Here is a 24,577-nt window from a genome sequence, read left to right on the forward strand (position 1 = left end):
TTACTTGTTGGGGGGCAAAATAAAATCAAGCTCTAGTTAACGTCTGTGACTTTTCTGCCCTTTATTGACCAACCTCTACTGTGGGTTTATCTGACTTTTACTTGCATATTTCTAAAGTTTATTTCACAGGCTGTTGTAAGTAACAAGAGTTGCTACAGAATCCTTTCTTATTCAATTGATAAATGTATGGAATACAATTATTACAATATAATGCAAACTACCTACAAGAAGGGGAGAAACTAAAGGAAACAAGCAATTAAACAGTAACAAGGAGAAAGAGCAACAGAAAAAAAAAGATTCATAAAAGTCCTCAGATAGTTCAAGTTGAAGAGCTAACATGGAATACCAGTCAGACAGGCACAAATGTGAATTAGAAGCAAACAGGACCAGCAAATGGAGAGGGACAGATGAAAAGAACAAGTAGGGTGAGATAGCAAAGTGTTAGGGAGAGGGAGAGTTGTAAGACTACACCCTGCCATGATCACAGTACAGAGTGGATGATTTATTTTCTACCTCCAAAATTGAGTCGTTGGAAAAAAATAAAAAAATATCTACATTCTATAATCTACATTCTATTAAACTACTGAGAGTTTTATATTAAATGAAGAATGTGATTGTGGGCGTAAATGTGAGGAATATAAAACACAGTCATGAGATGTGGCAATCATGGTCTTCATCTTACTTTCAACATCTTGTTCTGCTTTGATTGTCATGGTGCGTTTCCCTACTTTCTGTCAAAAAAGGAAGAAAATGGTACAAATAGAAAAATTCTTCTTAGGTTTACAGAATAGTTAAGGCGCATTTACTTACAGCCACTARTGCATATAGAAATAATACTCATCAAATGTTGGAACTGTGCAGTTAAAAATTGTGCTTTTAATATGATCTGAATGAGAAATGGGTCTTAGAAAAGATTTTTTTCCATAAAAATAAATAAATAAAAGCCAGAGCATGTAACGAAAATGTTGGTCCACAGAAAAAACATTACAGCTTTAATAGTAATTGGACAAATACAGTATACAGATAATTTAAGATTGTTAGGGTTAATAACATGATTAGGAACTAAAATGCATAAAATATTTGTTTCAATATATTTGAACATATAATTATTAGAAAATGTAACCAAACAATTAAAACAGAGGGAAATATATTTTAAACTTTTCGGTAAAACCCTTGCACTTTGTACTTATGTCAACTGAGGAGTACAAATGAGGACATCCACACTTATTCTGACCCAAAATGACTAAATTCACATGTGAACATATGCCACAGGGGCACATAATGAGAACTGCTCAGTATTTCAAAAAAGGTCTGGTCTGTTTAAGCCTCAGACATTTTAGTTAGGTGCTTTCCTGGCTGTTGAAATGAGAGTGAGCACTGTGTTTAAGCCAAATGTGACACTAGCTATTTATAGATCATCATCATCATCTAAGGGACATTTTGCTGATAAGTGGCTYAATGAGTAAAACAAGAATACTTTGTTTTTTAATGCAATTAAATCACCTTCTTTCCCAGAAATGARTGAAAAATAAGAATAGGCATCTATATGTGAAGATTTCTTAATAGAGACAAATGTTGTTTARTGTCTAATGTAACAGCCCACCACAAAGTAGCACGTTGAGCGGCCCAGTCAAAGTCCAGATTTACAGAATAATCTGTGACAAAATTGGTGAATTGACAGTCTTTGTCCAGTCTGTCTGAACTTGAGCTAATTTGCAGAGAAGAAAAGGCAAAACCTTCAGTCTGTAGACAGGATTATCAGAAAGACRCATTCATTAAAACAGTTGCGGTTGCAATTGCAGTGTAATGAGTTTCCACAAATTATTGTCCCAGGGCAGCTGAATATATATTTATAACACATTTTTTTGGAATTTCTGTATTTCATTTTATTGTTGCTTGAATTTTTCCAACATTACATTATTATTATTTTTTTAAATCAAATACATTTAAAACTTGAACCATGACGATCTACACAGACAACATACCGCCACATGTTACTGTGTGTGTATGTGAGAGAGACAATGCAGGCAACAAAATGACAAATTGTTGAAAAGCAAAATGAGAGGAGTAATGATGGCACAATAATGCCACATGTGTACTGTAGCCTGGGCTTTGTGCGTGTGTGTGCGCGTGGCAGTGTGTGGGTGGCTGTGTGTGTGTCCAATCCAGAAGGACATTTGCTGCTGCCGGCCCCACTGTCACAATGAGAGATTCATCACCACACACACGCACACACACGCATACACACGCATACACACGCATACACACGCATACACACGCATACACAGATGGAAACGACCGCACTAATGGATCACCCCTGTCTGCATGCAATCCGCCACAAATAATGATGAACCACCCCTGCATTAAACTATTTTACACAATGCTCAATTCATTAGTCTCCTTCCCTCCCTTTTTCTGGCTATATGTGAGATAATAAAGGTAAGATATTTCTCCTTTACGTCCAGAATCATAGATTTTATCCATTAGTAAGACATTAGGACTTTAGAAAGGAAGACTGAGGAGAGGTTAGGAGATGGACATTTAGTTGCAAAAGTACCCACACCGTAAAAGTAACAGCTGAATAAAAAAAAGAGCAATTTGAATACTATTGCTGAGAAGAAAAAGGGCCAAGTTCCACCATATTTAATCTATCGATTGATGTTATGCATTTTTGAAGATGCACCTGTAAGGATAGACAGAAGGATTGAAATAAAAATGAGAATCTTTGTGCCAAATAAAAAGTAGCTCAAATAATAATTCATGGAMAATATTAAAGGGTTTAATGGTTCAGTCGCAATTAAATTAGTTAAAAAGGAAACATGGAGCAACACATCTAAATAAATGAGAACTTCAGTTTGATCATATTTTAACCTGTAGGCCATGCCCTATAGTTCTCATCCATTATRCTTAGATTGAACTGACTCCCTCACAGGGTTGGATAATTATGCATAAGTAATACAAAGTAGACTGATGAACCATAAAATCCTACTCTGGACTATTGCTTTGGAAGCAAACTCTGACAAACTGTTACCTGTTACCAAGGCCCTTTTTTTTCTCCAGTTCTGACCAGTTGTCAGAACTGGAATTAGGAAGTCAGAACCAGTTGTTCTGACCAGTGTTACAATCTATTCATCATCAGGCCCATGGCTTTTATCTGATTTTTCTTAAATGTTCTTAAATTCAAAAGGTGATGCTATACAAAGGGTCTGAGTACTTAGGTTTGATACATTTAATGAAAAGAAAGAATGAAAGTCAGGATCAAGGACAAAATGTTGGATTCCAATCTCTGGTCAATTAATTGGTAAATATGGTGAAAACAAAGTTTGTTGTTTAAAAGAAAATGAATGGATAACAGAAGAAAAATAGTAAATCTTTTTCCTGTTTAACATGTAAAATATTAATTACCATGACGTATTTTATTCATATTGCACACAWACATTTTTAGTGTCTTTTAATTAAAATGTATACTGCTGTGGGATAGTGATTAGATAATAGCTGGCACAAATATCCTTTTCATTCAAAACACATTTTCCTTTTTCATTCTATCTGGAGCGGGAGACGAGAGAAGAAAGTGTCATTATGGATTTCAATTAAGTGATCCCTGGGCAGAGAGGGATGCGTCAGGGTGGGGAAATTAATGTGCTATGGACAGATGTTTAGTAATAATGGCCGAAAAAGGCCTGCCGAGAAACACATTCCATCCGTTGCACCCAGCTGTGGCTGGAGGAACATGCTTGCACAGAAATACGCTGAAAAAAGCGAGAGGCCAATATCCACGGGCACATTTGTCTAATCACTCATACGCTGACACATACAATAATGATAAACACACACAGTGCTGAGCACTTTCACATACACCCGGCTTATCAACAGAAGCTGGTATCACCATTGGTGTGCATGTGTCKTTATGACCAGCGTTGGCCACAGCACATCCACCCCTCATTTAGGGAGAATGGGCAGAATGACTGGCTGAAAAAGCTTCTTGACTGTGGGAGGTGACTGGATGCATGTTAAGTGACATGCCCCGTATGGAGAGATGGAGTAAGAAAGAATAAAGGAAGCGGTATTCATGGGAAACTGTCTTTAAGGGCTTATTGCCCCCCCGGAGCAACAAAAATGTTTTGATTGAGAACTGACAGAAGATGAGCAAAAAAAAAAAAAAAAGGCTGAAAAGCAAAGATATTAGGTAGTCAGGCAGAATCTGCATTATTAAACAGCATGTAAACAGCAGGTCTTTCATGATGTGCTCCTGTTCTTTTTTTTCTGTCATTTTCTCACAGAGACACACCTGGTGCCACCTAATCAGTGTTGTGGCAGGACGGATAGCTTCCAGCCATTCTTACTGCCTTGTCAAAACAACACTCTCCCAAAATCTCTCTCTGTGTTTCTCTCTCTCACACAYACACACGTTTTTCATACCCTGTTGTCACAACAGCTCTCCGGTAATTACCAGGGTGGCCGCCCTCCTACTGCCCTTCGATGGATGGACTGTGCAACCATGGGTTCGCCCCTGCAGCCATAACTCTACACCGATGTCTGCGTACTTCTTTTCACCTGCACAGCAGTCAGCAAATTGGCTTCAGAAAACGACAGAGACACAGAGAAAATTTTCAAACAAGGTTTTTGACAGAGACTTAGGCATGTGGGTGCACAGACATGAAAAAGCATCGAAGTAGACACATACTTATTCACTCTCAGTATTTGTCACTTCCCTGTCTTCAAGGAGTAATCTATAATGCTGATATACCTCTGACCAACAGGCATACAGGTGTCTTTCCTAGGAGAGATATAAAACTGCACAGTGACTGACAGACAGACAGAGACACACACACACACGCACACACACACACACACCCACACACACACACACACACACACACACACACACACACACACACACACACACTGCTTTGGTGATCACCGTGACAGCGGAATATGACTGAAGAGAAGTGGAATGAAGATGAGAGGAAATGGGGAAGGGAGAGCAGGGAGACATAAACTGATAACTTTTGATAAAGGTTGATAACGTCAAGAAAAGATGGAAATAGATGAAAGAGCGTCTGGAAGGAAGAGCTTTGGMGACTGGCAGATCAATACAAACATCTACAATCTGCATCCAGAAAGCAGACATTTTTAAATGACTTTCTAGCAATGCTCTTATTATTTAAATACTTTTTWAAAGCTTTATGTAATAAATTCAATAGATCTGAGTATGTTATTTTTAATAACCGTTGYTTTTCTTACGTTGGAATTGATSTTACTGCAAAGTCTCATTTATAAATATAAATGTTGGACAATAAATTATGTGTCTGTCCTATTCTATTCTAATAAAATGACTTTTTTTTCTGAAATTCTGAAATCAGCTTTACTTTTGGAAATACTGAGTGAGGCTATGCATTATGAAGTTATCTATTATTTATTCATATCATCGAAAATAAAACAGTATTTGGTTTGGCAATTCTTTGTAACAAAACTACTTTAATTAAAAAACAAAAAGCAAAAAAAATCAGTCAGTTCCTAAGTTTAAAAGAGACGCTCAAATGACTAAACATATTGCATGTAAATGTTTTAAATTTAACGTGCTAATGGCATTTATAGTCGTTATAACAAATATTTCCGACGAGCCCTGAACGCCTCTTCGGAACAGAGCTGTCGTTGCCAGGACAACAAGTAAACTGTGTGGCAATGGCTGACCTTCTAAACTTGAAACAACAAGTAGAGGAATTTAAAAGTGAATACTACAACAGAAACTGGTTCGTGACATGTATTTTCATATSTACATATTACTTTACATAGCTATATCGTGTATGTGGTTGTCGCAGAACTTTAAGTTTTTGGCAATAACGAATTAGCTTAATTGACATGAACTTTTTTGTCATTGAAATTTAGTGTGACGTAAACAGCAATGACATTATGTTTTAGAAACTGTCGTAGCGATTGACACTATAGAGGGTTTTTTTTCGGATGAAGAAAAACCGATAGTATCTTTTTTTTCACCACATAATTTACGAACATGAACGASAAATTAAAGGGTACATTGTGATTTTTATTTCCTAAAATATGGTTTTGGTATGTTGTTGGTTTCTGGCTGTTTGAGAAATCTAACAAAAATAGATTTCGTGAAATGTTCAATTTARTTGTGAACACACTATGTTTTTAATGAAAAGAACACATTTTCAGTCCTTCTCGTTTYCGTCACTCGCTACAAATGTAACTTCAGGGACTTGTTTTGACTAAAATATCAGCTTGTATTGAGTATGAGTATATCTAACACCAACTCTAAAACAGACATGTGAACAGGTCTATTAAAAGTGATCCACATTGTCAATTCCACACCAGTCATTTCCATCACTTGTGTGATGGAAATGTTTTGATAGAAATGACAATACCAGTGTTATAAATGTATTTTGTTTATAAAGTTTATAAAGTTTAAAAATAGCATCCAGATTTAAAAAGTGGTTATTTGTTTAGAAGCACACAGCACTTTAAAAAAAAAGATATTTTGATATATGTTATTGTAGTTGTCGTTTTGACATCTCTTAAGTTTTACAACTTTTTTAGTAATTTCAGCTATACTTTAAATTTTAATGGGTTATTTCCATAATACAGGYAGGCTAAAAATATGTCGTATTTATCCGAGATTTAATTTTAAGGTTTAAAGTAAGTTTTTAATTTTAATTAACATTGTACTGGAAGTAATTTTTTTTCTTGCTTGTTTAAAGCACATTGAAATCATAATACATTTTAATGTGAAATTCATAATAACAGACACCAATAATGCTTCAAAGGCCTGGGAATCATGCAGTCCTGGTTACAATTAATTTATTGAATTGAAATGCTCAAATTGGTGAGAATTAGAAACAATGACTGAAGGATTKTAGTGAGACATTTTTATCCAAACAGTGGGAAATATCTTTAAAATAAATAGTTTTACATTCATTTAAATTTATGCATCAAATTGTACTAAATGYTATGAACACATTCATCATTATGCATTTTTTAAACACATTTTGTTGTGGTGGTATTCTCTCCTGAATTTTGGACTGAAAAGCCACAAATTATATGTCTAAATTACATCATTACAATTCATATCAAAACATGTTCTTAATTATAGCAGAAAAGAAAACTTAAATATTTCTAAAAATGTGTTTGATTTTCTAGGATATTTCCTGACATAATTGGAGAATCAAAGCAAAACAGTTGTGAGCAGTTTGAATGTTTGATAGTATTTAATCATTAGGAGGAGTAGACATTTAGTTCATCTGCATCTGTTTCCTTCTTACTGTGAATAGTGTCTGCTTTGGGTACACATTACATTATTTATGCTAAGCCRCTGTTACATAATCTAACTCCAGAGTTTACAATGGTTTTATTCTGGGCCTTTGTGCTTTAGGCAAGCCGAGGTGAACAGAAAGGAGGAGACCCAGGCTGCCATCCGAATTCAGAGCTGGTTCCGAGCCTGCAGGGTGCGGACATACATCAGGTAGTTCTGCAGATCTTGCATGTTATGAGTGTTTGATCTAAATACAGCTAAATTAACCGAACACTGTTGTATTTGAAATAAAAAAAAACCCAATCACATACACAAACGCACAGCAGCAGAAAGAGCCCTAATTGTCTTTTCTCTCTCTCTCTCTCTCTCTCTCTCTGAAGGCTGTAAAATATTGAGGCACAGCTTTAAGAGTTGAGTTCAAGGGAAACCCTGATATTACCTCACTCACATAATTATCCCGCTTCTAGAGCTGTGCAAATGGCCTCGAGGAATAAATGTAGCTCGTTTAACACACAGAGAAATATCTCTACCTTCATGCTTCCTCCGATGCTGTGACCCTAGCACCATTCTGCGGGGTCAGCAGACAAACTTCCAGACAGTAGGTTAATTCAGATTACTTTAGTTAATTGATCAATGCGTTAAGTGGATAATTAGCAACAATTTTAGCTGCCTAAGTGCAACTCCGGGGTTGTGCTATCCCCACTATAAGCATTGATTTTCTGGGCATATAAATGGCCTTTTGGAAATTGATGGCCTCGTTGGAGGCAGAGAATCGCAGTGGACTTGCATTTAGAGTATGTTTGAAGATGAATACAAATGTGCACCACTGACTAAAGGGGGTGAAAGGCTCATCTGGCGTGATTGAAAAGCCTGGAAGCGCAGAGGCCTTCCATGTCCGTGTGTCTTTCTGAGAGCTTGGGAGTATAATGTTTTCCTGACCTTTCCAGACCTCTTGCTGCCATTTGCAAGTTATTCTTAAATAAAGGTACATTTTGATCAACTACATTGTTTTAGGTAGATCTGAATATTGACCTTTTTAATTAGAAGTTTCTGCTTAGGCTAGCTTTTTGTTTTTAACTGAGATGAATAATTTCTGACCTATAAACTAACCTGTTTGTGATTAAAGTAATAAAACACAGACATACGTCCTTTTATTTTCATTAATCTCAGAGTAATGTCCATTTCAAAGTTTTTGCCTTTTCAGCAACTATAAATATACCCATCTAGTTCTCTCCATATGATCTTATTACAGACATCTGAACAAGAAAGCAATCATCKTACAGAAGGCATGGCGCGGCTTTGCAGCAAGGGCACGTGTCAGACAAATGGTGAAGGTAAGTTAGAGCCCGGGAATAGCAATAGATATATTGATTATGATATGATAGCATGCATTAGAATTCAATTGCCATATTTCTAAGTCTCTGCCTCTGACCTTAAGAAATATAATTCACTCGTTACACATGTGGGTATTAACACTTAGCAAATGTGATGAATTACGATAAGGAATTCCATCATATCATAATTTCTGGGATTCATACAGAAGGAGTTTAGTGACAAATAGAAATGAGGAAAGAGTTGTGCACATGATGATTGTGTGTGTGTGTGCGCTTTAGTAAAACAAGGCCCCATTTTCAGCATATTGCCTCCAACTGCTTCTTAATTGAACAGATTGTTGATACCGGATCCAATACCCAGCGCTCTCGCATATAATTTTCCCCTGGATTGAGTTTTGTAAATGTATCACAACAAGCTATTTATCATGCCTGTAAATTGACTGTTTGCTAAAGCATAACTGCCAGTTGCCGTTTGGGAGGCGTTCAAGAATTGGAAAGGAGGGGGCGCGAAAGGGGTGTTAAAATAAACAGTGAAGGATGTGTCACACACACATATGGGCTAAAATGAGGCTGTTTGGTCTCATTTAAAAACAGACGAGTGCTAATTTGAATCACTCAAAATTGCCACGGTGCACTGTTTTGAATTAGCCCAGAGATATTCCACGCTTCACTTTTGGTCTCCGTCTGTCTTCCTCTGTCTCTGGGATCTTATCGTGTCTAATGTGACTCGTGCAAAGCTTCTTCACGAAACATCAAGCTGAATTCACAATCTCCTTTCAAGTCTTTGTGTTCTTCCCCCTTCCCGTCTATCCCGTCTTCTTCGTCGTTATTGAAAAAGACGTGCTGAAATATGAATCTCTTTTATGGCCGACTCTCTGGTTTGCTTCTGAAATGTGCCCCCAGTGGTCGACTGGCACGTTCGGTTTGTGACGGCTTGTTGAGCGCGTGGCTGTGTATCCTCTGGCCCTTTGTTAGTCTCTTCTGTGGCAGGGCTGTCATTGATTATGAAATCCAGAGGAGAGCGTTTGGCCGTCATACATCTCCATTAGCGCGCTGCTTGACTACCATAGATTTTCTTGGCCCTTGTCTGTGTTAGTATATTAAGAGAGTGCCGTCCTCCCCTTGATACAAAGGCCCACTAAACACTTTCGCTCTCCCCTTCTCATGCATCTCCCTCACCTTTTCTCATTGCTCTCTTATTTTTTGCTTTCTTTCCTTCTCCATTCCTACACCTCTTCCTCCGCCCTCCCCCTTTACTGTGGCCCTCTCTGTGCCGTCTCTGTGCAATGTATTATGTATAAAGAGCTCTTTATCTTTGATGCCTGCTGTGGACAGATCAGAGGGCCGGGAGACAAGATGTAACGGCATCTTTCCTTTGTGTTCACAGGCGGCATATTTTACCATGAAGATGAATTTCTACAACGACATGGCGGTCAGGGTAAATATCATGATAGTGTCTTGTATTAGCAAATTCAGTGTCTTACTGTGGGGACACTCTGTTGCTTAGTATCCGCTGTGAATCGGAGTCCCCACGAATAGCAATCTCTAACACTTATTACCAATTCTACTGCAAAACTGAAACTCTTTATATTTTCTATTTGAAACATTAACATCAGTGCTGAATTTTAGTTTATACGGGATTTATCATAAGAAGATTGATTAGATTTATAGGGAAATTTACATTAGAAAAAGAGAATAGAAATAATATCACATTGCATTTCATTCACATACAGTGTAATAAAAAGTGTATTTTCCCCCTTATAAATTGAGTCTTCTTTAGATTTATTTTTACCACACATGAATCCCAATCCCAGTGTTGACTTTCCCCTTGTGTACCTCACACCCTGTGTTCCTGTTTTYTCTCCGTTTTTCCTGAGTTCCTATGAGTTAGTTTACATTATTAAATTCTTCTACTTTATGATGATTTCATGAAATCATGACGCATGTCTGAAACTGGCAATCAGTCCTTTATGTCGCTGTGAATGAGGTTAGGCCCACTTTTCTTTGACTAATTGTTTAAATTCAGCCACTTTGGATGGTTTAGGAGTATAAACGACCTGTTTAAACTCTTGTCACTACAAATCAATTATTTTCAAGTATATAAGGCTGCTCCCAAACCCCCTTTTTCTTAATAACTTTGACTAAATAACTGAGGTTTCAAAAATAGATATAACAAATGCAGGTTTTAGCTATTTTTTTTCATGGAATAATTGCGTAAATGTCACTAAATGTCATTTTTATGTAAATAAATTTTTACTTTTTACATTTCACCTTTTAAAAAAAAGTTTAATTTTTTTCTGTTAGAACCTATATGTAGGAAATAGTTACTCTTTAAATATTACATTCGATTTCTGTAGTAGATATTTATCAAAAATTATAAGTTGTATGGACTGAGGGCAAAAATTGCTTTTTTGATGTTAAAGGTTCCAGACTGTAAGTGTTACGTTTAGACCTGTCAAGACCAAGTATGTATTTTTGATAAGTCTATACAGGCAGATCATATAGATCATAGTTTGATTCTTAGAATTGTGTAGGCAAACTAATTCCTCTCAATTTTTATAGCACCACTATCTTTGCTTTAGCAAATGCTCTCTTTTTTCCCTCAGAGCTGTTCCTACATTTTATGTCATAAATCACAGCAATGTAACCATGACTGATGCTTGGCAGTTTTAAAAACAGACACCTTTTGTTTTTACAGTTTTATATTCTTTATTTTTAGAGCAAAATCTCATTCCTCCTCCTCCATAAACTGGCTGAAAACTGGTGAAACAGAAAGGAAAAAAAAAATGTAAAAGAAAAAGAGTAATGGTCCAGATGGGTAAAGACAAAATATGTTTTTGAATGTTTTCATTTTGTTTGAACTGAAAACTCCTTGTACTCTTTACAACTATAGTAAATATGAGTCATTATAGAGACAAATGCCCCGGTATTAAAAGTTATTGCCAATGTCAGCCTGTGAAGCAAAGTACATGCTTCTAAAGTTAAAGGGGAGGGGTCTTTATTCATTATTAAAAACATGCTATATCCCTATGATATTTCTCTAACTTCCAGATTTATGGTTCTGTGGTTAAAATGTGAGAAAGAAAAGGATTTAATCCTCACATGAGCCCTGTAAAGTCTATTCTATGTTTAACTGTGTTTTAAGAGGTAGAGTTTCTACCACCCACAATTCCTTAAACACATCTTATGCCTTGCGATATTACAGACGTAGAGTTCAAAAAATTTACAATTATAAAAACTTTTGAAGATGTATAATACAAAGACCAAACTTTTACATGTCTGGCATATGTGACTGGCCACAACAAAGTTAGGAACAAGTTCTCGCTGGGGCACTTTGAGCTATTTACAAATTTTGAAAGTGTGGATTCTAAGCTTTCTAATGATGTCAAACACATAGAAATAAAAAGAAAAATGAAGAAGGTAAGACCAATTGAATGTTGGTAAGAAAATAGCTCAACATTTAAGAAGAGATCAGCTACTGAGGGGTGTCAACAAAGGCTCTTCATTTAATCCTACTGGCCAGCATTCACTGACAGCAGGTATGACTGGAAAGGTGTGCAGCCAAAAGTGAGCTTTTAGAAGTTTTCAGCTTTTGTTCCATTTTTCATGCCGTTATCTGCCATTCAAACACATTCAGCCCCCCAAACTTAAAATGCTTCAGATTTACTCTGAAAACAAGCGAAATTCAAACACAAAATTTAGCATCTTAAAACCTCTAAAACTAGTTAAACATGGGAGGCTTCCTTTGTGATTATAATATATTTTGCAAAAGAAAAATAAAATAAATAAATAAAAATCCCTATTGTTTCAGAAATTTATGTTTCTTTCACTTTGTGCTGTGGCGACTTGTTCCTATTTTTCTTGTGGTTTGTCACAAAGATAAAATGGCATTCTTAACGTTAATCACAAGACTTCAGACAAATGCAACCTTCTAAGATAAACAATAATTTTGACGTATTTATATAAAACACAAGAAGGATCATGACACAATTGAGTCAAAATGTAAAACTTTCTTATCAAAGGAAATTAGCACATTTTCACTAAATACGTGTTCACTGTTTAGACACAGAGGAATAAAACAGGCCTCTTAGGATCACGTTGTGATGTTTCCTTTAAATCAATGTTGACTCCATTCTTTTATTTCTAATCTCCCCTTGTTTTCCTCACGTTGTGTTGAATAACAGAAGATAATGTATTAAGGCCATAATAGAAACTAGTGTTTACATGCTGCACCTCGTATTTGTATTAAATTCAACAGCATTGATTTTACTAGTCAACAGAGGTCAGCAAAGAACTTGTGGTGCCAATTACTTTATTTAAAATTATCTATTGACTGGCAGATCAATGCTAATTCTCATTTTGCTCTTTGTTGTTTTCCCACAGCCTCCACTCCTCCTTCTCCTCTTCCTTCTCATAGCATAATTATTCTTTTACCTGCCATTGTTTTAATCTCCTAATTAGTCTGAAGGACATCCGCCCATTGCTTTAAAATGGTCGGTTGGTGTGTGTGGGTGGATGTGCTAGCTGATATGCAGCCTACTCTGTCGGTGGAGGCGGAAATGGTTAAAAACACAGAGCTGTGTCACTTGTCAGTCCCACCTTGAATAGCCTGTTTGTCACACTGTCTTGTAGGATAAAATGCTGCATGTGATTTATATGAAAACTATCACAGCACAAAATACATGAAAGTAATGGGACAGTCCTGACACCTGCTCAGCAGATAATGTTTTGTAGAGAACTTATTGTCTTTTGTACAGGGCACAGTGTCTTGGTATAAGATTATTTCGAAAGACAAAAACGTGTCTTCTGTACTTTGTTATCTATTCTCTATTCTGTCATAATTCGTAGTACAAAGTTTTGAGAAAGTTCTGTGTAATTTCTACAGATTCAGAAAACATGGAGAGGATTCTACTTCAGGAAGTATATCCATTACTTTTATGCTCGGAAAAGATATCTGCAGCAAATTCTCATGAATAATGAGCTCGTGAGGTAAGAAGAAAATTAAACAGATTTTACTTTCTACTATATATATTATTTACATAACCTACAGAAGATCACTTTTTTTTCATAACACGTACACAGGGTGTATTGCCTTCCTGAGCTTGTGTAACTTTAATTAGCAATTACCTCCCTGCCCCCCCAAAAGAGAAGAATTAGTGTTACATGTTTACAAAATTTGTGCTTAATGCATATACCCACGTGGTCCATAATATGAGTGCCCTGCAGTGTTGGAAATACTTTTAAAACTCTAATTTCAAATGCGTATGGGACAAAGATAAAATATGTTTAAATCCTTTTTTAGTGCTTTGTTATCAGACATCAGGCTGTCACAACGCTTTCAAAATTTAGGAAACTAGTGAAAGAAATATGCAACGAATCAAGAAGTAGACGTGTACTACTATGTACATGTATTAAAGATAAGATTACCTTATAAGGAATAGTACAGTTGAATGCTGTAACTTGAAGACTAAAATATAGCTAAGCGGAAAGGAAAAGTGAAGAAATATGAGAAACCAAAACGTAGAAATAGAGAAGAAGGTAGAGGCTGAGAAATGATTTCTTTAAAGTGCTCAGGGCTAAGGGACAAAGAAGTGAACATGTGAAGAAATTAAAAATTAACCTCTGATTTGAACCGCAGCCTGTGCATTAATAAAACATGCTCTGCTTTAGGGCTTAGTGCTAAAGAAACACCATCTTTTATTTTCAACAAAAAAAAAAAAAAAATATCATGTTTAGCTAATAGCCACATTTTTTAATGCTGCTAATTCATCTCAACAGAAAATATCTCTAGGCTTCAGCTAAAATTAAATGTAAATTTGTTACAATGCTTCTTGGATCACTGCCTTTCCTCCTCAGGACCCCACCTGCATTTCACCTTACATCCTTCCTCTTTAACCTTTTTTAGAAAGAGCTAGGACTGCGTTGTTAAAGCTTATACTCTGCTGAACTATAATGCATTATACTGCATGGAGTTGAGAAGATTTAAATGTTCCATATTCGGTCCAATGGCTGCATTATAAATGTATGACATTCTGTTGCTTTTGCACAAGCGCAGATATGGACTCAGCTGCATCCTTGATGTGCTCAGGGTGTTCAGTTCTCCTTTGCTTCAGATAATCACATGTTTATGCAGTGCGACTGAGGTCATGATCAATTAACACTGTTCCGTAATTCATTGAAAATATCCGCCCTGTGTTAGGTATTTAGTCCTTGAATCGCTCATGACCTGATCGCTAACCCCACAAAGTTCTGCTGCTTAATCCACCAACATGCTTTTTTCCTCCACTATCTGTCTGTCTGTCCAGTTCACTGAACACGTTATTGAGTGCTGGATTAATGGTGTCCATTCAGCGAATGTTGTTGTAGCAGTAATACAGTAGTATGTGTCTTGCTAAACCGCTTTCTGTCCTTTCACACTCAGTCTTTATTTCAGTCTCTTTGTCTAATGACAGATCACCCCAGCACTAAAACCATCTGTGCCATTTCATTAGGTACAGCAACCAACTAATCCCTGCCACTTACACCATCCTCTTCGATACGCGACTGCCTTCATCTCTAACTTTCGCTTCTCTCCTTGCTCCTCTCTGTCTTAATCTATTTAGCTCTATATCTTCCCTCTCCCTGCCACAGGTTCACTGTGTCCATCTTCATTCATCCTTTCTCTCCTATTGCATACCCTAATGAAGTCAGGACCCCAGCGAAGTCCCCTCTCTGCCTCGGTTTTCCTTGATACCCCAACAATTTATCACTTTGTCAGGGTGACACTTAAAGTTCCCCGGCTTTATTAAGGGCATGCAGTGGGACGATGGGGCCAATTAGGAAAGCAGAACAACCATGCTTTGCATATTTACTAAATGTCCTGGTGTCGCCGTTGCCACCACTAACATGGCCTGTTGACTATGTGAATTATTCCTCTATCTACTATAACAGCTGGGTAATTATTACTGCCATAATCAGATAAATAATTCTTGCTGTGATGCTGCAACACTGTAGTTAAACCTTTTAACTTATCCTTAAAAGTGCCAAATTGGAGGATTGAGAAGAATTTGTGGATTGCCACTGGGCTGAGCTGCATTATTTCTTTTCTATAAGCTACATTGCCCCCTTTTCTCTCCACACTTTCTTCTTCACGTCTTTCTTTAGTCAAGTTTTCTCCTTTCCTCTCTCTCTCTCTTGTGTCCCTTCCAAGGACATTCATGAAAGGGGAGCTGCTATAGTGGAGATAGAGCAGGCCTGCCCTGCGATCACTCTCCACTTCTGTGCGCCTGCATTTCTTTTGCTGTTCTTTCCTTCTGATCCATTCTGGATACAGTTAAGTTCACTCTTTCAGCTTGATTGCATTTGTATGTTCTCCCTCTCACTCTGTATTTGTGTTTGTGAGAGTAAAACAATAGGAAGAATAAGTAAGATACATTCAGAGTGTTATATTAATTGGGACATATTTATTTTAGCCATTGTTTGCCTCAGTACTCTGCTCATTTTGTGTGCTTAGTTACTGTAATCAATCAGTAAGTTAAGCAGAAAAATCGTTACAGGTTGCTGAAAAATGCCACAAGTTGTGACACTAAATTTGTTCATAAAGTTGTATATACACTCTTTGCCAACTATTGAATCATTCAATGGGAGCAATTAAATCAACCAATCAGGTCCAGGCTCCACTAAATATTTAGACCCTAGCTTATTAGCTTCTCTCTTCTCTGTCTGGATGACCAAAAGTGTGGCCTGCTGTCCCCTGGATCCTCACACTCTGATATTCCATCAGTCCTTGAACCCCTGTTGTGAACCATAAAGTAAATTATTGATGGAATACTGAGAAAAGTAGCTCTACAATATTACACATTTAAATACATTAAAGGTCCAGGGCAAAAGTGTCAGCAAGGGTTTCCAGTTATTGGAAAGTAGTTATACTATATTAACATGTGTGTTCAGCAGTTCATCGGCCACAAGCTGAAGTCAAAGTGCTCTACCTCATCTTCCGCGGCCTGGTCTGAGCAATGTTTATTTCTTGATAACTGTAATGTGTTATGAGTTCTTACAATTATTAACCTGATTGTAATTCATGTCAAATGGTAACTTGTCATTGTAAAAACACTTTTAAGCAATGGCTTCCGCATAATTAGACCCCAGATGTACTACTGCATATTTAGGATAGACCCTTCCTCCATTTTTGAAAGAAAGTCTATTCAATTAAAAAAAGCTCTAATACCTCCCTTAAAACAATTTTAGCTTGCACAAGTTTTAAAACTATGCACTTTTAAGGGTGTTTCTAAAATCTCTCTCTTTTTGTTTTTAACCAAAAACCAGAGGTCCAAATGAAGCAAAAGTCCTCGTTATTGCCAAACATCTAGATTAGTGTGGACCTGGCCTTTCAAGGGGGCTCATTATATGCAGGGTCTTCCAGACCCTAGTGTAATTTAAGAGCCTTACAATTGGCCTCCGTCTCTTTAAGAAGCTGCTACTCTTTCCGACACCCCGCCTTCAGCATGTCATCACAACAATGCTAATCCATCATGATGTTTACGACTGTGGATAGGAGTGTTGAACTGAGAAGTAGTTCACATGATAAGTTCAGCAGAATCACAGTTCCACCAGGTGTCTCCTGCTGGGTAAATGGGCAGAGCTTCATTATAGCAAACCCCCGAATGGCTACCACAGTAGGTCAAAGCAACAATCCAGGTATCACTTTTGTGAGGGAATAACATTATAACATGATATAAAGCACCCAAAAGAGTGATTATACATTTTGCCCCCACTTTTAAGTGTTCACTCAGACTCTAAATTCTCCAGATATTCATCTGGCATTTTTGGTAAATAAACTCATTCTATAAAACACAAAGGATCCAACTTCATTGAACCAAAGATCCCAGCAGACCCAGAGATGTTCTTCCTCTACGCCCTGATTAATCACAGCTTATTTTCTCTTAAAAGGATCATTTGCATCTGAACTTCATATCTAATAAAGGAGACAAACATATCTTCTTTAGGATTTAAACTCCAGTCAAATTCACTACATTGATTTTTGTTAGTTTAGAGCTGATAGTAAGATTAATAGTGGATTTAAATGTAAGAGCCCTCGTCATTGTTGGTACATGTTTATGCATGAGAGATGTCAGAAAACTCAATGCGCATTTATATATTTTTCACATAATTTCAATTTAACTTATTCTAAAATACACACATTTCCAAACACACACGGGAAGAGGGCACGTGCCGAACAGGGCTAATGAGGGCTGTACGTTGTGGTGGCTGGTTGGGTCGACACAGATCGAGGTGCCTTCAGCCGTTACAAATCTGTTTGGCTTTTGTCCACTACACAGCAATTAATAACACTAGGACTGGGGGCAGGAAAACAAAGGTCACCTATTCAGCCAGACCAAGACAAACACACGTGCACACTGACACAAATTTGTGTGTGCTTCCAAAGTCTTTTAAAAATTAGCATGGACACTGAACCACACTGGCAAATTTGTGACATATAAACACACAAAATATCACACACTTAACACAGCTTTACCCTCTCAAAATAGAAAGATGCACACCTAATAAGACGGGTTGTTGCTCTGTGAGGCATGAATATAAAGATATACAAACATGCACCAGGTGGTTTGTGAATGAGATATTTACAGTAAACACCAACTTTATATTTTACATTAACAAGTAATATTCCTGTTAGCTTGGTAGACAAATAGAGGCCAGCAACCTCAATATTTACACTTTTCACACAAACCCCCACACACTATATTAAATAGCTATGCTCAATATTATAAACATACACATTCAGATTTGCTCCTTTTCTTATGGCACACGAGCACACACACTGAGCTCTGCATATTTCATTTATTTTGTAATTTAATCTGGTTCTCTGGAAGGAATGAGAATGCAAAGGCAACGGGACCGCATTGTAATTCCCTTTTAAATGTCAGCTGCCGCAGAATGTGTTAACCTCACATTACAGAAACACTTTGAATATCCGGATTCCGGCGTGGAGACTTGTAATTGAAAACAGAAGTTAGATAGGGGGAGAAACGGCAGAGAGGAATTAAAGAGAAAAAAGAAGGGATCGGAAACCGAAAAAAAAAGAAAAAAGATGCAGGATTGTTGATGAGCTCTGGCTAAACTCTTATTGGTATTACACCAGCGGAAATAGATTGGTTTTACTCTTAGCTTTGTGGGCGTCTCTTCAAATTATCATGGCGTATGTGTTTTAGTAATTGTTTCCAATTCCCCTTTTAAGTTATTACCCCTTTGTAACAATAAGGCTGCGTGATTGTGGAGTGAAATAGCTGTGTATGGGGTTTTAATGCATCCCATTTAGCCAGCTTCGCTAAACAGATGTCACAGACAGACCTGTCCTGGCTACTGTGATGAAATATATCCATCATCCTCCCACTTATACCCTCTCATGCTTTCAGTTTGCTTTTTTCTCTCCGCAGAGCCTCATTTCCTTGTTTTTCTCCCACTGCACCATTGCCTTTTCATGTCTGTCCCAGTGTGATTAGGCAGTTTTTTTATTACTCTGAAGGACACTTCAGGGAATTGTCAGGCTGTGCTTATAATACTTACCAACACCTGCACAAATGCTGTTTAATTGGATTGACATTGTCTACAAATTACCTAAAACTCACGATAACGTCCTAACTTGTTGTGAAAAAAATGATAAACACTTAGAAATCTTGATATTAATTTAGAGAATTCATTCATTTACATTAACCGTGAAGTTACGTATAATTTTGAATGGCAACATCATTACCAAACTGGATAAAAATTATTTTATCCTTTTTGACCACTCTTTATATTTGTATTTGTGTATTACTTTGATTTTTACGGCTATTCTCTTAGAAAAAAATTAACTCAAAGGAAAAAATGAATGTGGATTTATGTGGCTGTTTTGTGCTTCATGTAGGAAAGAGTTGGACGAGATTGAGAAAGCACAGGCGAGAGAGAAGGAATATCTAGACGCTATAAAAGAGCAGAAAATAAAAGCTTACCAAGCTTATCGAATGCACCATCTCATCAGCACGAAAAAGGTTGGTATTTAGTAACAAAAAATACATACAAATGTTTTACTATGATGTAATAAACTTGCATTAACCAGACCAATATTTAGTGGAAAACTTAAACAATCTCATGATTGCTTCCTATTAACATTTATTTCAGTGTTTTCTCTTGGCAAACATGAGAAAGTATTAACATTTTTCTATTATTACTCATATATTAGCCCCAATGCACATGGATTAATAATGTCATTTAATTTTCACATTTTCTTTACCCTCACAAAAATTGTATAACACTTTACGTAATTGTTTTTTGTCATATCTATGCAGTTTTATAATAAATAAAGTCAGCAGTATTATGTGTGCCTTCGAATTGAAAACTATATTTATGTTGCATTTATGTAAAGATTACTGGAATCTGCTGTACCCGTTTTAAGTCTTTAAAAATTCCCACATTTCTGCTTTGAATTTGACAACAAACTTTTAACCGAGGCTGCAGTAGCAGATGAAGATACATGTCAGATTGAACACATATCACCAAATAATTTAATTTTTCTGCTTAAAATAAAAGTGAATACAATGTTTCATTATGTTTCTCTGAAAAAACTCTAGGCAATAAGCATCCCTGTTTACATATGCCTACACATATACCTGTTCAGTTTATTGTGGTTGGACTGACAGAAGCTGAGATAAGCACTCCAGACAGGCTGGTCCTCTGGAGGCAGGCCACACAGAAAAACTTTTTTTTTTATTCCCTTTTTTTCCCATTTTGTCAACAGAAGAGGGCTGTGTGGAGTTAAGTTGAGTGTGCGCACATGAGTCCTCGTGGCTCTTCTGATGTGCTGAGTGGAGTATTTTAGTTCTTCACCTGGTACAGGTGCACAGGAGTGTGTGTGTGTGTGTGTGTGTGCGTGTGTGTGTGTGCGTGTGTGTGTGTGTGTGTGTGCGCGTGTGTGTGTGTGTGTGTGGCATCCACAAATCTCTGTGACTCCCCACTGGGATCATAATGAAGACAAAGCACACTGGTCACTGTTGATTCAGCACCACTCCTCTCAATTTTTCTGTCTTCTTTTACCTTTTCATCTCATACTTCCATCTTCTGATTAGTTTCAAAAGGCTTATTATCAAAGACATGACTTTTGTACGTTGCTAGCTGGAATAATTTCAATTTGATTAGTCGTTGATGTTTACCAATGTGTGTTTTCTTTTCCTCATCTGAATAAACTAATCATTTTTTTAAACAAGCAGTAAGGAAAGTATAGTAGAGTTTATCTCCTCTTCCTGTCCTCTGTCTTTCTAACTCAGTATATATTTTTGTCTTCCTCTCTCTGCCTCTGCATATGGCAGGGGTATCTTTCCCATAGTAGCTCTGACCTTGTCAGCTGTGAATAGATGGCTCTCCACCACAGTTCATCCTTCCTCAATTCTCGGACCCAAGCCCACACACACACACACACACACACACAATGAACCCACACTCTCACACAGATACTCAGACACGGCTTACCAAAAGGCCCTAAGTCCCTCTGACAAAGACAGAGATGCAGTGTTCCCGGGGTCAACATCATTGTTCTTCTCGTGGCTGGCTTGGTACTTTTGGGGCTTCGTGTTTGTGCTTCTGTGTGTGTCTATGAGAAAGAGAGTGTGTTTGTGTTACCAGGAAACTCTGAAGAAAATAAGTTTGTCTCTGTACTAATATATTTAGACTTTCATGAACTGACATCGTGTTGCTGTCCAGTTGAGTGTGTGCTTGCTGCTGTTGACCCAGGCTGGAAACATTTCTGATGAGTGCCAATTACCACCACACGTTGTCTCAAAGTAATCTTTACAACACTGTAGTAAGCTGTCAAATTAGCCGAGTTTAGCATTTATAGTATTTATAGTTTAGCAAAGTATTGTGTGCAACAATTAAGTCTTGTTTTTATACAAAATTACTGAAAAATTGTTATATTATTTGGATTTTACAGATTGATAAATCTCCTAATTTAAAACAAAACACTCCTGTGGGAGATGCAACATATGTGTAGCAACCAAGAGGTAATGGAGCAAAAGTAGCATTAGAATTACTTTTCAGTGGGTTAAGTTAACATGTTTGATTTATTTATTGTTTTTGCATTTACTGTTGTAAATATGTATTCATTGGTGCCTCGATCTGTGTAGTAGGTTTGACTTAAAACTAGATTCAGTCAGATAATTTGTCTTTTTTTCTTTATTAATTTAGTCATATGTTACACCAAAGTGTGAAGTCGTACAAACTGTATGGTTAAGTGGGTTGTACTGTTGCTTTGCCACAAGACAGTCCTGAGTTTGAATCTTGATAAGGACTTTCTGCCTGGAGTTTGCATGTTTTCTTCTCTACACTGGTCTAAGTGTGTCTGTGTGTGAGCGTGCGTTCGTGTGTGTGTGTTGTCAGTCTGTGATAGACTGGCGACCTGTCCAGGGTTCAGAGTTAGGGACCAGCTCCTAAACAGTGGAAAGAACCATAAATGAAACAAATTTCTCTTTATCCCAAGATGGAGAATGTGGAATTCTCCTTCTATTTCTGATTTCTATGTATCTAAGGATTATTATTGTGGAGTGGCCCATCGAATTAACCCATTAAAAACAAAGAATTAGTTTTAATTTGGTGGCATTCTAAAGATAAGAATAGACTTGTTTTAAATCGACTAATTTCCTGTTATGGTTACAACTCATTGAATAGCTAGGTAAATCAAAAATCGTATTAGCAGTGAAACATTATAGAATTAACTAGTTTGTCAATGTTAAAAAAAATGAGCGAGGTTTTACTTGATATAATAATTTCCCACTTCTGACTTTTTCCCTTCTCTCTCTGTTGTCTCAGTCTGAAAGTAGCTTAAATAGCAAAGAGTGTTATTAGCATATAGAGTAGATACAGAGTCGTCCGACTTGAAGCTTTGGTCTCTTAATTAACAGACAGGCAAAAGGACCACTGTGATTTGAATAATTATTACTGAGACTGTCGGTGGCTTATCTCTTCCAATTTTAGAAGCAATAAGACAAAGTTTTGTTTGTGTTTAAATACTTTTGCTGCACAGCTACAAAGATTTCAGTGTTTGTTTGACAGCTTGTGTAAGTTTTCTTTCTGTTCTATGCATCGTCGCTCTTGTTCAATGAAGAAAGAATGGATGGAAGGCTGGAGAAAAGTTTTCTTAATGGAGCAAAGACTGAAATTGCAGCTGTTTATTTCTCAGATAATGGACTTTGTTGGCACTGTCTTGATGAGGTTGGGACTCTAGACAAAGAATATGCCACAAAAAAACCTTCACGGAAATTCAGGGGAAACATGTAGTGTCCAGTAGGAAAAAATATATATTTTTCATTCAGTGTTACTGTTGAAAACTAGAACTGTGGGATGGTTAAGAGATCATGYGTCTCAACTCAAGTCCAACAGAGTCCAATCCTGATATTGTTACATACAGAAGAAGCTTTATGATGACAYCATTTTCCAACTTTAGAGGCACCACCAGTGAGGATCTTGGCTAAATTTAAGTTATTCAAAATATTTTTTTGGTATTTATAAAAACTATTACCATTATTTTAACATAAGACATMTTTATTGTTTTGTGGAAATACCTTAAAATGTTAAATTATGTAACTTGCTGAGCAGTAAAAAAGATTGTCAAAAGTAAGACTTACTTAAAATCCCCACATTTAAATAGTTACTTTGGCCTAAATGTTAACATGTAAAACTGTTACCACCTCAAAATAATTATKCCTGTAGCCTCCATCTCTGGTTTTCTCTCTACTTCTCTTGAGTCGTGGGCTAAAATTTCTTTTTGTTTCTCTTCTTTTAGCTCCCCGGGGTGTTCAACTCTCCTTACAGGCAGACCCCTCATGAGATGGAGCTGCTGCTGAGGCAGGTCAGGTATCAGGTCCCTGGCAGCATGGCCCACCGGGATGCTGGTTATCTCGGGGGCCTTTGCGACTCAACGGGACTTAGTTTCTCTGGGTCTGCTGAATCCCAACGTACCATTTCCACCAAAACCCAGGAGTTCAGAACCAGACTACCTCCTATCGTCACCAAGAAGGGAAAGGCAAAAATGACTCAAGCTGTCCATAACAGATGAGGCAGATAATGGATTAAAGCACACTTAAAATRCGAATGAGATAAAAAAATTAAAAATAATGCAATAGTAAAATTCTTGTGTTTGAGTGATGACAAAATAAAAGACAATGTGACAGCAGCTTTAAAGCCCAGCTGGATCAGCGGCTCCTGGAAGAACACCTTCACCTCGACACAGGGATCACAGTAATATCTGTTCTCCATGCGACTTCTCCATGCGACTCCATGCAAAAATCTTAAAACTATGATATTACACCTTGGACAGGKGAGATTTCCACAAGTCACAATTTYTGTGATTTATAATGAATCATCTGACCTTTCATTTTATTTTTATGTGAACTAGTTCWTTTTTAATCTGAGTAAACACATATTTAAACCATAGCGTTTTACTGTTTCTATGACATTAAGTAGGACTTTTGAAACAGTAAKAGTTTAAACTGGAAGCTASTGGAGGTAATCTCTTCAATCATTGAAAGAGTTGGCGAAATACACAGCTATTAGGTCTTGAGCAATTATTCATATCGACCCCTCTTCATAGCCTGTCTCGGGTAAATCGGGAAGCTTTTCAGCACAGAAGCGAACTTGCATGTGAAAAGGATACGTTTGGTAAATATAAAGTGCTCATGTCATTTACTTAGGCTGACATATACAAAATCAAAAGATAAGGCTAATACTGAATAGAGCACAAATTCTTTAAACTATGCCAAACGAATGGTRAAGTTATTTACGACAGCTGCGTTCAGACTCAGCATACACCCTCAAGAATGGTACTTGAGGGTAAATAATTTATTTTCTTCTAATAACTCTGTCATTGTTTCATAGTTTTGAGAACTACTACATAACCAGTACTTATAAACTGCAAAGTGCTTATTAAGCCATACAGAAGAAATGA

General features: G+C 37.0%; 1 protein-coding gene across 1 annotated transcript; it reads left to right on the top strand.

Moving 5' to 3' along the window:
• Window positions 1-5,665: 5,665 nt before the first annotated feature.
• Window positions 5,666-23,761, top strand: spata17 (spermatogenesis associated 17). The gene is made up of 7 exons (XM_008405744.1): window positions 5,666-5,753; window positions 7,394-7,483; window positions 8,526-8,607; window positions 9,995-10,045; window positions 13,493-13,596; window positions 19,511-19,634; window positions 23,417-23,761. Exons 1-7 carry the CDS (start codon window positions 5,686-5,688, stop codon window positions 23,687-23,689), a joined length of 792 nt encoding a protein of 263 aa, XP_008403966.1. The 5' UTR covers window positions 5,666-5,685; the 3' UTR covers window positions 23,690-23,761.
• The last annotated feature ends 816 nt before the right edge of the window (window positions 23,762-24,577 follow it).

This window comes from Poecilia reticulata, linkage group LG3, assembly GCF_000633615.1.
Source record: "Poecilia reticulata strain Guanapo linkage group LG3, Guppy_female_1.0+MT, whole genome shotgun sequence".
NCBI classification, from domain to species: domain Eukaryota; kingdom Metazoa; phylum Chordata; class Actinopteri; order Cyprinodontiformes; family Poeciliidae; genus Poecilia; species Poecilia reticulata.